The sequence below is a fragment of the Mus pahari genome, chromosome 2 (genome assembly GCF_900095145.1).
Source record: "Mus pahari chromosome 2, PAHARI_EIJ_v1.1, whole genome shotgun sequence".
NCBI lineage: Eukaryota > Metazoa > Chordata > Mammalia > Rodentia > Muridae > Mus > Mus pahari.
The window spans coordinates 101,080,861-101,092,416 of NC_034591.1; the positions used below are offsets into that span (position 1 = coordinate 101,080,861).

Here is an 11,556-nt window from a genome sequence, read left to right on the forward strand (position 1 = left end):
ACACTCCAGAAGAGGGCGTCAGATCTTGTTAATGGATGGTTGTGAGCCACCATGTGGTTGCTGGGATTTGAACTCAGGACCTTCGGAAGAGCAGTCGGTGCTCTTAACCACTGAGCCATCTCTCCAGCCCCCACATGCAGTGTTTTCTAAAACGGTCTCAGTCACCTCGAGTGTCACCTCTTACCTCCTCTTTGAGCTCTGCAGTCAGCTACATTAGTCTAGGAATCCTCCAGTGGCATTTGCAGCTGACTCTTCTGGGACCCTGAGGAGACTCGTAGCTGGCTCTGCAGCCTGTGCACCGAGCAGCTAGAGATATCAAGGTTTCGGTCAAGAGCAGCCCTTGGAGTCAGGAGACCCATCTGGTACTTCCCTGTGACCCTCCAGGTTGTAGCAGCTTCCTCCCTGTAGCCTTCAACCAAGGCTCTTACTTCCCTGCCAAGCTATCTGTGCTGCTTCACTCCAACCCAAGACCCTAATGTTTTCCACTCTACTCCCTCCAAACTCACTGTGCCCTGGGATGGAACCTTTCAGCCTGGTTTCTGCATACTGCATACCGCGCTGAGGAAGGCTGGAAATGATCTGCGTTCCCTGCCCTTGGCCTGGCTTTCATGTTCTGTTTGCACTTCATGCTCACAAGCTGAGAACCTGCAGCCTCCTCTCCATTGCCCTGAGACCCCAGGCTGCCTGTGGAGCCTGACCATCCTTCACAGTGACTCTAAGTTGAATATATGAGAGCCAGGATGTGGTGAATGGGAGAGGAGGGCTAGGCCCTGCTCCATGAGCCACCTGCTAAGTCCGCACAGAGGTGGGGAGAGGCGCGAGTGGCAGGGAGAGGTTAGCAGCTCCCCTTTCGGCCTGGGGTGCAGTCCTCACTTCCTGGAGAAGGTCCAGGGGCAGACTCCCATCTCTCTTACTTATATTCCCCTGCGGTCCCGGTACAGCATAGGCAGTGGGAAGAACCTTTGAGCTGGGGGTTCCTGCTGGGACCTGTGCTGCTGGGCAGAAGCCTTTTTCTTCTGGGGGACGTCCCCAGTATCCCTAGCACTTTTAGTTTCCAGAAGGTGAACAATATCTGTTTTTTTTTTTTTTTTAAATGAATGCTTAAATTAATGGAATAGTGGACAAGCAAAATACATCAGGCAGAGTTGTCATTCTCTGTTGTCAGACGTGAGCTGGGCTGGACTGGCCCAAGCAGTCATCCCTCCCAGGCATGGCTCCAAAGGGCCCCGAGCTTGATTTAATTCTCTGCTGCTGTCATCTTGAAGTTCAAGGCAACATTGTAATAAATGCCTTTATATTCCATTTTGCACCAGGCCTGACAGTGGAACCAGTGAGATGGGTGTAGGCGTTGTTCTGCTCCACTGAGTTCAGATCCTATGGCAACAGCAGAGGCACCCCTCCCCCACCACCAGAGGGTCCCTGTGTAGCCAGTTTCTCTCTGTGTAGCCCTGGCTGTCCTGAAACTCAATATGTAGATCAGGCTGGCCTCAAACTCAAAGAGATCTGCCTGCCTCTGCCTCCCCAGTGCTGGCTCAGATCTTTTATTTTGAAATGGTTTAAGTGTAGAAGCAGGGTTGGGGAGCTGCCACAATCAGCTTGCCTTGTAGTCTCGAGGTCCTGAGTTCCAATCCCCAAACCAATATTGAATAAGATAGGCGTGGTGTGACAGTAATCTCAGCATGGGGAAGGTGGAGCCAGGTGGATCCCTGGAGCTCACTGAGCAGTTAGCCTACCTAATGGGTGAACCCCAGGACAATGAGAGACTGTCTTAAGAAACAAGATTGATGGATACCTTATATTGACTTTGACCTACACACACACACACACACACACTCACACTCATATGTATCCTTCATATGCTCCCACACTTACAAACACACACACCCACACCCACACACACACACCACCACCACCACCACCACCACCACCACCACCACCACCACCACCACCACCACCACCACCAAAGAAGCTGGTTTGATGGTTTATGTCTGTAATTCCTGCACTTGGGAGCCTGAAGCAGGATTACTCTATGAATTTGAGGCCAGCCTAGAAGACTTAGTGAAACCAAGGCCAGCACAGAATACAGAGGGACATAGTGAAAGATTCTGTCAGAGTGTGGGAGAGAGAAGCTTCTAAGAGTAGTCCAAACCACTCCGTGTCCTGAGTCACTTGAGACCACGTCACCACCGCCTAGCCGTCTCCCTGGATGCTGGAGTGTGGATTTTGAGTTAAAGGCCTTCTCCGTAGCATCTCTTTCAAAGAGATGAAAGTGATATCGACGTAGACCTCATCTGAGTCACAGACCTCCTGGAGGCTTGTCAGTTGTGTGTGTTGTTCTTATGTGTGTGCACACAGCAATGGAGGCCAGAGGTTGAGGTTGAGATATCTTCCTCCTTCCCTCCCTCTCTATCTGGTCTTTCGAGTCAGGGTCTCTGGCTGAATCTGGAGATCATGGATGTGGCTGGCTGCCTAATGGGCTTCAGGGGTTTGCTTGTCTCCACCCCACTGATGCTGTGGTAATATAGGCATGTGCCACCAGACCTGCTTTACGTGGTGCTGGCATTGAACCCAGGGTTTCATGCATGTTATTGGGACCTGAACCTTAGTCTTCTAGAAGACCAGCAAGGGCTCTTAACCTCTGAACCATTTTTCCCATCTCCTTCTTGTCCCTTCTATGTAGTTTATTGAGACTTTCATGGAACAAAAAGATAGTCTAGGATTATCTTGTATAATTACTTATTTCTCCAAAGAGCCCAAGTGGTTCATCAGTCATAAGAAGGAGGACATTGGGGCCTACCTAGGAAGCTGGTTCCCTTCAAGTTACCAGTGGACAATATTAATACTCGCTGCTCACGTGGCGACACCTGGTGACAGCTTCTAACCATGCAGGGTCAGTTACATCCAAGCCTTGAATGTGGTATTAAAGGGGTGCCGGGTCGCCTCTGGGTTCCTTCCTCCGTGTTTTGAGCCTGAATTGTTGCCAGTCCTGCCTTTGTTAGTCTGTTTTCCCTCCTTGGTCCCCAGTCTGGAGGATGCAAGCCTGAGATACAGTGGCATCTTCTCAACCTCAGGGCAGGGTTTACCCCAGGGAGTCAGGGTGTCTCCTCACTACTGATGTCTCAGCTATGATAGCCAGTATTCCCTCCTAGGTCGCTCAGATGAAGATTACGGTAGCAAACATTTGTAAAGGATTTGCCAAAAATCCTGTGGAAAGTGCTTTCTGTCTAATACAGAGCTAACGACTTGTTTAAAAGATGAAGGTGGAGGGGCTGGAGAGATGGCCCAGCGGTTAAGAGCACTGTCTGCTCTTCCAGGGAACCTAGGTTTGATTCCCACTACTGACATGGCAACTCACAGCTATCAGTAACTCCAGTCCTAGGGATTCCTCTTCTGGCCTCTGTGGGTACTGAACACCCAGAGTGCACGCGCGCGCGCGCGCACACACACACACACACACACACACACACACACAGAGGCAAAACAGCTGTATATATAAAATAAAAAAAAAAGAATAAATCTTAGAAAGATAGAGGGGACTCTATCCACATAGAAGAATGGAAGAATACTGATAACCCCTGTTACATTGTTTTTCCTCCAAGGGTTGTCTTAGTTTCTTTTTCTTTGCTGTGATAAAAGACTCTGACAAAAGCAATTTAAGGGGGCTGGTGAGATGGCTCAGCAGGTAAGGGCACTGACTGCTCTTCCAAAGGTCCTGAGTTCAAATCCCAGAAACCACATGGTGGCTCACAACCACCCATAATGAGATCTGACGCCCTCTTCTGGTGTGTCTGAAGTCAGCTACAGTGAACTTATGTATAATAATAAATAAATCTTTTTTTTTAAAAAAAAGCAATTTAAGGGCAGAAGGGCTTGCTTGAGCTCACAGTTAAAGATGCAGTCCCTCATGGCAAGAAGGTCAAGGCAGCAGGAGCTTGAAGCTGCTGGTCACACCAACTCCACACCAGGAAGCAGAGATGGATGAATACAGGGCTTAGCTAGCTTTTTCCTTTCTTTCTTGGACCCAGTCCCAGGGAATGGTGCTGCCCACTTTTAGTGTTCATCTTTGCACCTGAATCAACCTAATCGGCAGAGTCCTAATCAGACACACCTTGGGTGGCACTAGCCACTCGCGGGAGTGCTTAAGGCTTGTCTCCTAGGTCATGCCACTGAGAGAGGTTTTGTAGGTCCTTCCCCCCCCCAAGACAGGGTTTCTCTGTGTAGCCCTGGTTGTCCTGGAACTCACTTTGTAGACCAGGCTGGCCTCCAACTCAGAAATCCGCCTGCCTCTGCCTCCCAAGTGCTGGGATTAAAGGCGTGCGCCACCACTGCCCTGCAGTTTTGTAGATTCTTAAGTTGAGCACTTATAATTTGGATCTGGGGTGTGTGGGAAGGTGAGAGATAAATTCTTGTATACACAGGTTGGGCCTGAATTCCTTATGTAGCTGAGAATGACCCCTGAACTCCAGCTCTCCAGCTCCACCTCCCAAGTCCTGATACTGCACGTGTCTACCACCATGCCCTGCTTTTACTTGGGCTTTTCCAAAAAAGTTTTCCTTTGACCCTGGGAGAGACTCAGATGGGCCTCTGATGGCTTCAAGCTGCCAGGCTGAAGTCCTGTGAGCGTCTGGCTTCTCTTGGACTCAGATCCACCTCTTGCTCTGGAAAGTGAAGTTGCCAGGGAAGAGGTGAAGTGTGACCCCCAGGCAGCCTCCCCTGCCCACATGAAAAGTGTGGCCACTGTCTTTCCTTTTGTCTGAAGATCTGATAGTGGCAGGGCTTCCAGGAGTGGGGAGGGGAAGACAGTGAGTGGCCCCCGTGGGCTTCTCAAGTGTAAATTACAGCTAGAGGAGAACCGAGCTGAACTGTCTGCATGGGGTGGGGCTTGGTGAACAGAAAAGTGAGGGACTTCTCCCAAGAACTAGACAAATCCTGTAGGAGAGGTGGCACCCTTCATCCAAGGTCAGCCTCATGAGACCTGTTGCCCTGGCGACCTCCTTTTACAAGCTGGAAACTGAGCTTGAGTGAGGTTACACAACTCGACCAGTGTCACACAGCTCCTGAATGGGGACACCCGCCCCACAGACGATGCACTGGAACCTGCCTGGCTGTGCTTACAGGTTCCTGGGTGGCTTCACCACAGTCTCCTGCAGCCCTGACCCTGTCAGAGCCAATGGCTTGGAGAAGGATGGGAGACTAGAAAGGACACCGTAGGGAGGGTGTCATTTCTCCTTTATACTTACCTGTTACCGACTCATCTCTTCTAGGCCTCTCTGGTCCTGCAGGTGTCCTACACACCACCCCCAGGAGCTGTGCCCTTGTTCCCACCGCCTGCTTCTCTAGCACCCTCCCCGACACTCCCTGACATGGACCTGGTGCCTGGTGAGGAGCCCACCCACCCTTTGATAGGGCATGGTCCCTGGAAGGTGGCCAGCATGGGGACAGAGGTTGTGGGTGGGTAGGAAAGGAGAGGTGGAGATGGCTCCCATTAGGCCCCCCAAATCCCAGATGTCTGGGAAGGGCGGGGTCCAACCTGTACTCTGCATTTCCTAGCTCTGGAGACTAGCGTGGGACCTGAGGCTTAGTGCTTCCCTAAGCGGTGATACAACGTAACAAAAGAGCTAGTCACCCCACCCCAACTCCAACCCCTGAAAAGAATTTTGAGCCAAAGTTAGGGAACGGGAGTTTGTGTCTTGCCTTTGACACTGAGTAGCTGTGTGGCTTTGGGCTGGTCATTCTGGGCACAGGGATGATCATACATGAAGTGACCAGACAGGCTAAGTAGGCTATGTCCTGTGCCTGCTTTAAGCTTCTGCTAGGCTTGCCAAGTAAAGGTGCAGGCCAAGGAGGCTGCCTTGCTGGTGGTGCTTGGGAAAGCTTGCCTAGGCGGTGTGGGTAGAAAGCCGCTGAGACGGGGCAGCTCATTTGCTTAGGGGAAGATTCTAGAGTTTATCTTCTGGTGAAGGAGGTGTGACGGGGGTGTGGCGGGGTGGGGGGGGAGAAGCAAGTTATAAAATCTTGAGAATCCTTTGCCCTCCCTGGGTACACCTGCCTTGTTGGCCAGCTCTGTGTGGGTTTCTGTGGAGAGGGAGGCTGAGGGAAGTTTTGTTGGTTTAGCACATCCAGCTCTGGGAATCCTGAGCTGGGGAGAGATAGCTAAACTAGGGTCAGGGAGGGCGGGTGGTGGGCAGAGGTCCCCAGAGGCTCTGGGCTTGATCAACAAAAGGAGGCTCCCAGCTCTGCCTGGTTGGGCAAGGGACTGTCACCTCTGAGCATGGTACCCAGGCTGAGTGGTTAAGCTTATGAGAGGTGAGGGTGGGCCTGGGGAAGGTGGGCCTCTCTCATCCCAGCTCCCTCCCACCCCTTCCCTCTTGGGCTATGCCCTGATGCATGCCAGGTGGGGGACAGAGCCGGGCCGAGACTTGGTCCCTGCTCAGTGACAGCACCATGGACACAAGATACTCTGGGAAGAAGTGGCCGGTCCCCACGGGTGAGACGCAGCCAGACCCTACCACCTGTAACTGTCTCACCTGGCAAGGTGGCCAGAAGGGCCTGTCTGTTAGGGCTGGGGTGGGTGGGTCAGGGCCATCCTTCGTCTTCCTGCTGACTAACTGACTACTGACTGTTTTCCAGGGCCAGCTGTGGCAGCTGCCCTTCTTTGATTTCATCCATCTTGGGTATGGGTTGGCTTAGGGTGTGGTATTGAAGCAGGCACACTCTTTGGTCCTCCCCCTGTTGGACTGAGACCTCAGGGCAGGACCAAAGGCACACAGAGCTCAAGAGGGACCTGTGCCCACAGACACAGGAGGGGAGGAAGACACCGAGGACCAGGGCCTGACTGGAGATGAAGCTGAGCCATTCCTGGATCAGAGTGCTGCTGTGGGCCCAGGGGGACCGACCACACCCAGGAAGCCACCTTCCCACCCTCCTCCCCACTATCCAGGGGCAAAAAGAAAAAGAAGCTCTGCCCCGCCTAGAAAGCTGCTGTCAGACAAGCCACAGGACTTCCAGGTGATAATGGGGGGACTGTCTCTATAATTCATCAGCAGTTCCTAGTCTTCTGTGCCTGGCTGGGTTGTCTAGCCTCAGGACGATGCGCTGGCATTCCGGAAGCCTCCCATGAAGAAGCTAGGCTGCCCTGGACCCTGACAGCTGAACTGAAAGTTTGTGTTTTGGGATCTTACAGCATGCCTCTGCCCAGGCCCAAGGAGTTGGATGTATAAAAGATTAGCCTAGCCTACATCTCCTTCGTTGTGGTAACTGGCCTGGATCCTAGGGTCAGCTCCTTGCTCTTTAGGGACCGCATGCCCCAGCAGGTCCTCCAACAGCGGCAGTGAGGTCCTCTGTACTTTTCCAAAAACCAGTGACTGTTTAATTATTTGTTGAGTGTGTTAGTGTGGAGTGTACACGTGCCACCGTGAGAGATCACTGGGTCAGAGGAAAACCTGTGGGAGTTGGTTCTTTTTTTCCACTGTGTAGATCCTGGGGTATAAACTCAGACTATGGAACTCTGTAGCAAGTGCCCTTTCCCACAGTGTCACCTTGCTGGCCTATTGTTTAAAAAATTTAAAATTACATTTATATTTGTATGCGATGTTTCTGTGTGCACGCACATGTGTGTGCCACAGCATGTGTGTGCCATAGCATGTATTGGCTGGAGGGCAACTTTCTGCTCACTCTGTTCTACCAACTCCCTGGCCCTGTTTGGGTTTTTTTTTTTTTGTTGTTGTTGTTGTTGTTTTTCTTTTTTGAGACTGGGTCTTGTGTGACTCAGTCTGGCCTGGAACTCACTGTATAGCTGAGGAGGACATTGAACTCCTGAGCCTCCTGCTCTGTTTTCAAGGTGCTGGAATTAGACCGGAGTGGCCATCATGTCCAGCCAAAGTCCTTAGAAAAGTAGACCTTTGCCCCTACTCAGAGCTGCTCAATCAGCTGCCTGAGTCTGAGGAACTGTGTCCAACAGTGGAGGAAGAAAGATTACCCAAGTTTGAGGCCAACCTGGGCTACCTAGCGAATGACAGGCCAGTCTAGCTAGAGAGACTTACTTAACAGTAACAGAGTGGGTGTTAAGGGAGTCTCAGATGGGGTCTGTTCTAAAGGAAGGTAGGGCTAGATTGGTCCTCATCCCAGGTGATTTTATGCAGGTGAAACAGTTCTGGAAAGCTCTGGAATTTTCTAGATTCAAGGGAAAGCTCGGTGGGAAATGTAGGTGTTTTTGTAGTGCTCTTTCTTTTTCTTTTTTCTTTTTTTGGTTTTTCGAGACAGGGTTTCTCTGTGTAGCCCTGGCTGTCCTGGAACTCACTCTGTAGACCAGGCTGGCCTCGAACTCAGAAATCCGCCTGCCTCTGCCTCCTGAGTGCTGGGATTAAAGGTGTGCGCCACCACACACGGCTGTAGTGCTCTTTCTTGAATCTTTTCATAGTTCTCCCTAAAGTTGTCGGTGAGCTGGTCTTGGGGTTTCTGAGTCTCTTTTCTCCCTCCCATCTGCTTATCCCTTCCTCTGGCTTTCAGATCAGAGTCCAGGTGATAGAGGGGCGTCAGCTGCCTGGGGTGAACATCAAGCCTGTGGTCAAGGTCACAGCTGCTGGGCAGACCAAGCGGACTCGGATCCAGAAGGGAAATAGCCCACTCTTCAATGAGGTGAGTGACCTCGGGCATTAGGCAAGACATTCACGGCCCGTGAGAATGGTTCTCAAGAGAGCACATACCAGGGCATTCATCCAAGGGTGTGCTCTTGGGGCACCAACTTTGAGTGTGAGAGCCAAGACCAGTGTAGATGATCAGAGGACTTGGAAGAGCCCCGCTCCCCTCAATCTCAGAATCCTTGTCCTTGAAATGCTAACCTCTGCGAGGCAGAGATGGGACAGCCCAGCTTGTGAGAGTCCTAGACTTTGGCACTGGGCAGCTGAGCTCCACCAGCCTCCTCAACTCAGGCTCCAACACTGGTGGGTGGCCACGCCCCTCCACCTAGCCTGAGGGTCAAAGACACTGCTTATCCCTCTTCTCTGTTCTGGACCAACAGACTCTTTTCTTCAACCTATTTGACTCTCCCTTGGAGCTGTTTGATGAGCCCATCTTCATCACGGTAGGTCTCAGATGTTCTCCGTGGGTGGTGGGTACGCATGCTAGCCGGCAACAGAAGGATGTGATCGCCAGAGACATGTCTGTCATGCCTGTAAGCCTGTGTATGTGTCTGGGAGAGAGAGGTGGATTGAAACTTGACTCTGGGTGATTGAAGGACTTACAAAAGCTCTGCCAGAGGCAGGAAAATGCCCAGGTGCCTCAGGCCAGAGGCCTGAAGTGCCTGGTTTTAGGTTGCTTTCTCTGTCTCTGCTGTGGCTTCAGATCCCTCCCTGCTACTGGGGATGGATGTGCACTAGATGTGTGGGTCCCACCTCTGCTGTGTGTCCATGTGATTCTGCACATGCTGTGTGATTTCCCTGGGCCGTTGTCCCCTTATTTGTGAGGTGGGGACCATGTTAGCATCTATTCACAGGGTTCTGTGAAGTGAAACATTGCTTGGTACCAGCTCTGGAATGGAGACGGTGCCAGCTGCTGGCTGTTGTCGTCTGGGAGGGACCTGGCCAGGGCCGCACTCTCACGGGAAGATGATCTTTCCTTTCAGGTGGTGGACTCGCGCTCCCTTAGGACAGATGCCCTCCTTGGCGAGTTCCGGGTAATTGTTTGTTTACTTGGAAGTAGTTTAGTTCGTACTTCCCCTTCAGGGACAGGCAGTGCTGGGAAAATCTAGTTTCAGCCCATCTCCCTAAAAACTCCATAAAAATCTCCCAACTCAGGAAACCTCCCACCAAAGGTAGAACTATAAAGCACTTATTATCTACCGGAGACAGAATTCTTATCTTACAGTTCATGCTGACCTCAAATTTACAGTGATCCTGCTGTCTCAGCCCCCTGCATGCTGGAAGTACAGCGGGCTGGGCCCGTGTCTGGGCTCACTTTTACTGTTGAGTTTGCCAGGAGGGGATGTGTGTCATAGGCAATCTCTGGGACTAGACAGACAGAAGGAAGCCAGAGTGGGTGGGGCACACATTTCCCATCACACGCCAATAGTCAGGGCAGAGGCTGGAGAGCAAGCAAGCATCTCAACCCGCAACCCCCAACCCCGGCACAGAGTCCCTTCTGGGTTCCCGTGGTAATTAGGGTGGTCATCTATGTGAGTTAATTTTCTTAATTCAGAGGAAGAAAGCCTCAAAACTTTGGCCTCTATGACAGGTTGTTTGACATCCTGGAGCTTGGGACCCTCCAAGGTCAGACTCTCTGGTTTTCCCCCATAACCACCTTTGGAGGTGGAGCCTGGGTCCTTGAATGGCACCCCACAGTTTCACACTGAAGGCTCCATGAGACTTACACTTTTCCATTTTCCTGAGGTCGGGGTGTGACAGAAAGAGAGGGAGTGAACTTACTCTTGTCTCCACCAGAGTGAATTTAACACCTCTTTTAAATTTCCATCTGTCCCTGCGCCCTGGAACGGAAGCAGCCCTCACTCATTTTTGGCTATCTTGTGTGTCTTGGTTACTTTTTATTGCTGTGATAAGACAGTGTGATCAAGGCGACCTGTAAAAGAAAGCATTTAATTTGGGGCTCACAGTTCCAGAGGGTTGTTCCATGACCATTATGGCGGGGAGCATGGCAGCAGGCGGGCAGGCATGGTGCTGGAGCAGTAGCTGAGACCTTACATCCGATTTACGAGCATGAGGCAGAGAGCTAACAGGGATGGCCTGAGCTTTTGAAACTTCAAATCCACCCCAGTGACACACCTCCTTCAACAAAGCCATGCCTTCCCAAGCAATTCTACCAACTGTGGACCAAAGTATTCAAATAAATGCACCTATGAGGTCATTCTCATTCAAACCCCCACACGATATGAGGTGGTGCTCTGCTCCCGGACCCACTCTTCTCTGTGGGTCTGGAGTGGAGTTCTCATATGCACTCAGGAGAGGTGCTTTCGCCTGGTGGCCAGAAGTGGGCAATGGGCTGTCCAGTTCTAAATTTCGAGTCCTGGAGACTCCAGAGTGGATTTAACAGATCTTACAAACTGTAAACTCAGGGCTGGAGAGCTGGCTCAGTGGTTAAGAGCACATACTGCTCTTGCAGAAGACCTGGGTTTAGTTTCCAGCATCTACATGACTGCTTACAGCTGTCTAAAGTGCCAGTTCTAGGGGATCTGAGACTTTCTTCTGAGTTCTACAGGCACAAGGCACATATGTGGGACACAGGCATACATGTAAGCAAAACACTTATGCACATATAAGAAAAGCAGATAAATCTTAAAAAATTAAGTGGCTTTATGTGGCTTTCCATTCAGCTACTTGGTAGGTTTCTTAGTGCCTGGAAGATTGATATATTTTTATTTTATGTATATGGGTGTTTTACCTGTATGTAGTCTGTGCTTGTTGATATGTATGTTTTGTTTTTCTTTCTTTTTCCTCTTTCTTTTTCCTTTTTCTTTCTTTCTTTCTTTCTTTCTTTCTTTCTTTCTTTCTTTCTTTCTTTCTTTCTTTCTTTCTTTCTTTCTTTCTTTCTTTCTTTCTTTCTTTC

At 50.8% G+C, this 11,556-nt stretch overlaps 1 protein-coding gene across 16 annotated transcripts in view; it reads left to right on the plus strand.

Annotated features, from left to right (window-relative positions):
• The window catches only part of Dysf (dysferlin), a 202,984-nt gene that overhangs the window by 51,102 nt on the left and 140,326 nt on the right, over positions 1 to 11,556 (plus strand). For 8 of the 16 annotated variants that reach the window (XM_021191881.2, XM_029535482.1, XM_021191876.2 and 5 more), the window contains exons 5-10: positions 5,265 to 5,379; positions 6,395 to 6,487; positions 6,797 to 7,008; positions 8,509 to 8,637; positions 9,020 to 9,082; positions 9,623 to 9,673. In XM_021191881.2, the coding sequence (XP_021047540.1) occupies positions 5,265 to 5,379; positions 6,395 to 6,487; positions 6,797 to 7,008; positions 8,509 to 8,637; positions 9,020 to 9,082; positions 9,623 to 9,673 (663 nt within the window). The remainder of the gene's footprint in view (positions 1 to 5,264; positions 5,380 to 6,394; positions 6,488 to 6,796; positions 7,009 to 8,508; positions 8,638 to 9,019; positions 9,083 to 9,622; positions 9,674 to 11,556) is intronic. The other 8 variants (XM_021191884.2, XM_021191885.2, XM_021191888.2 and 5 more) reach the window with 1 other exon arrangement.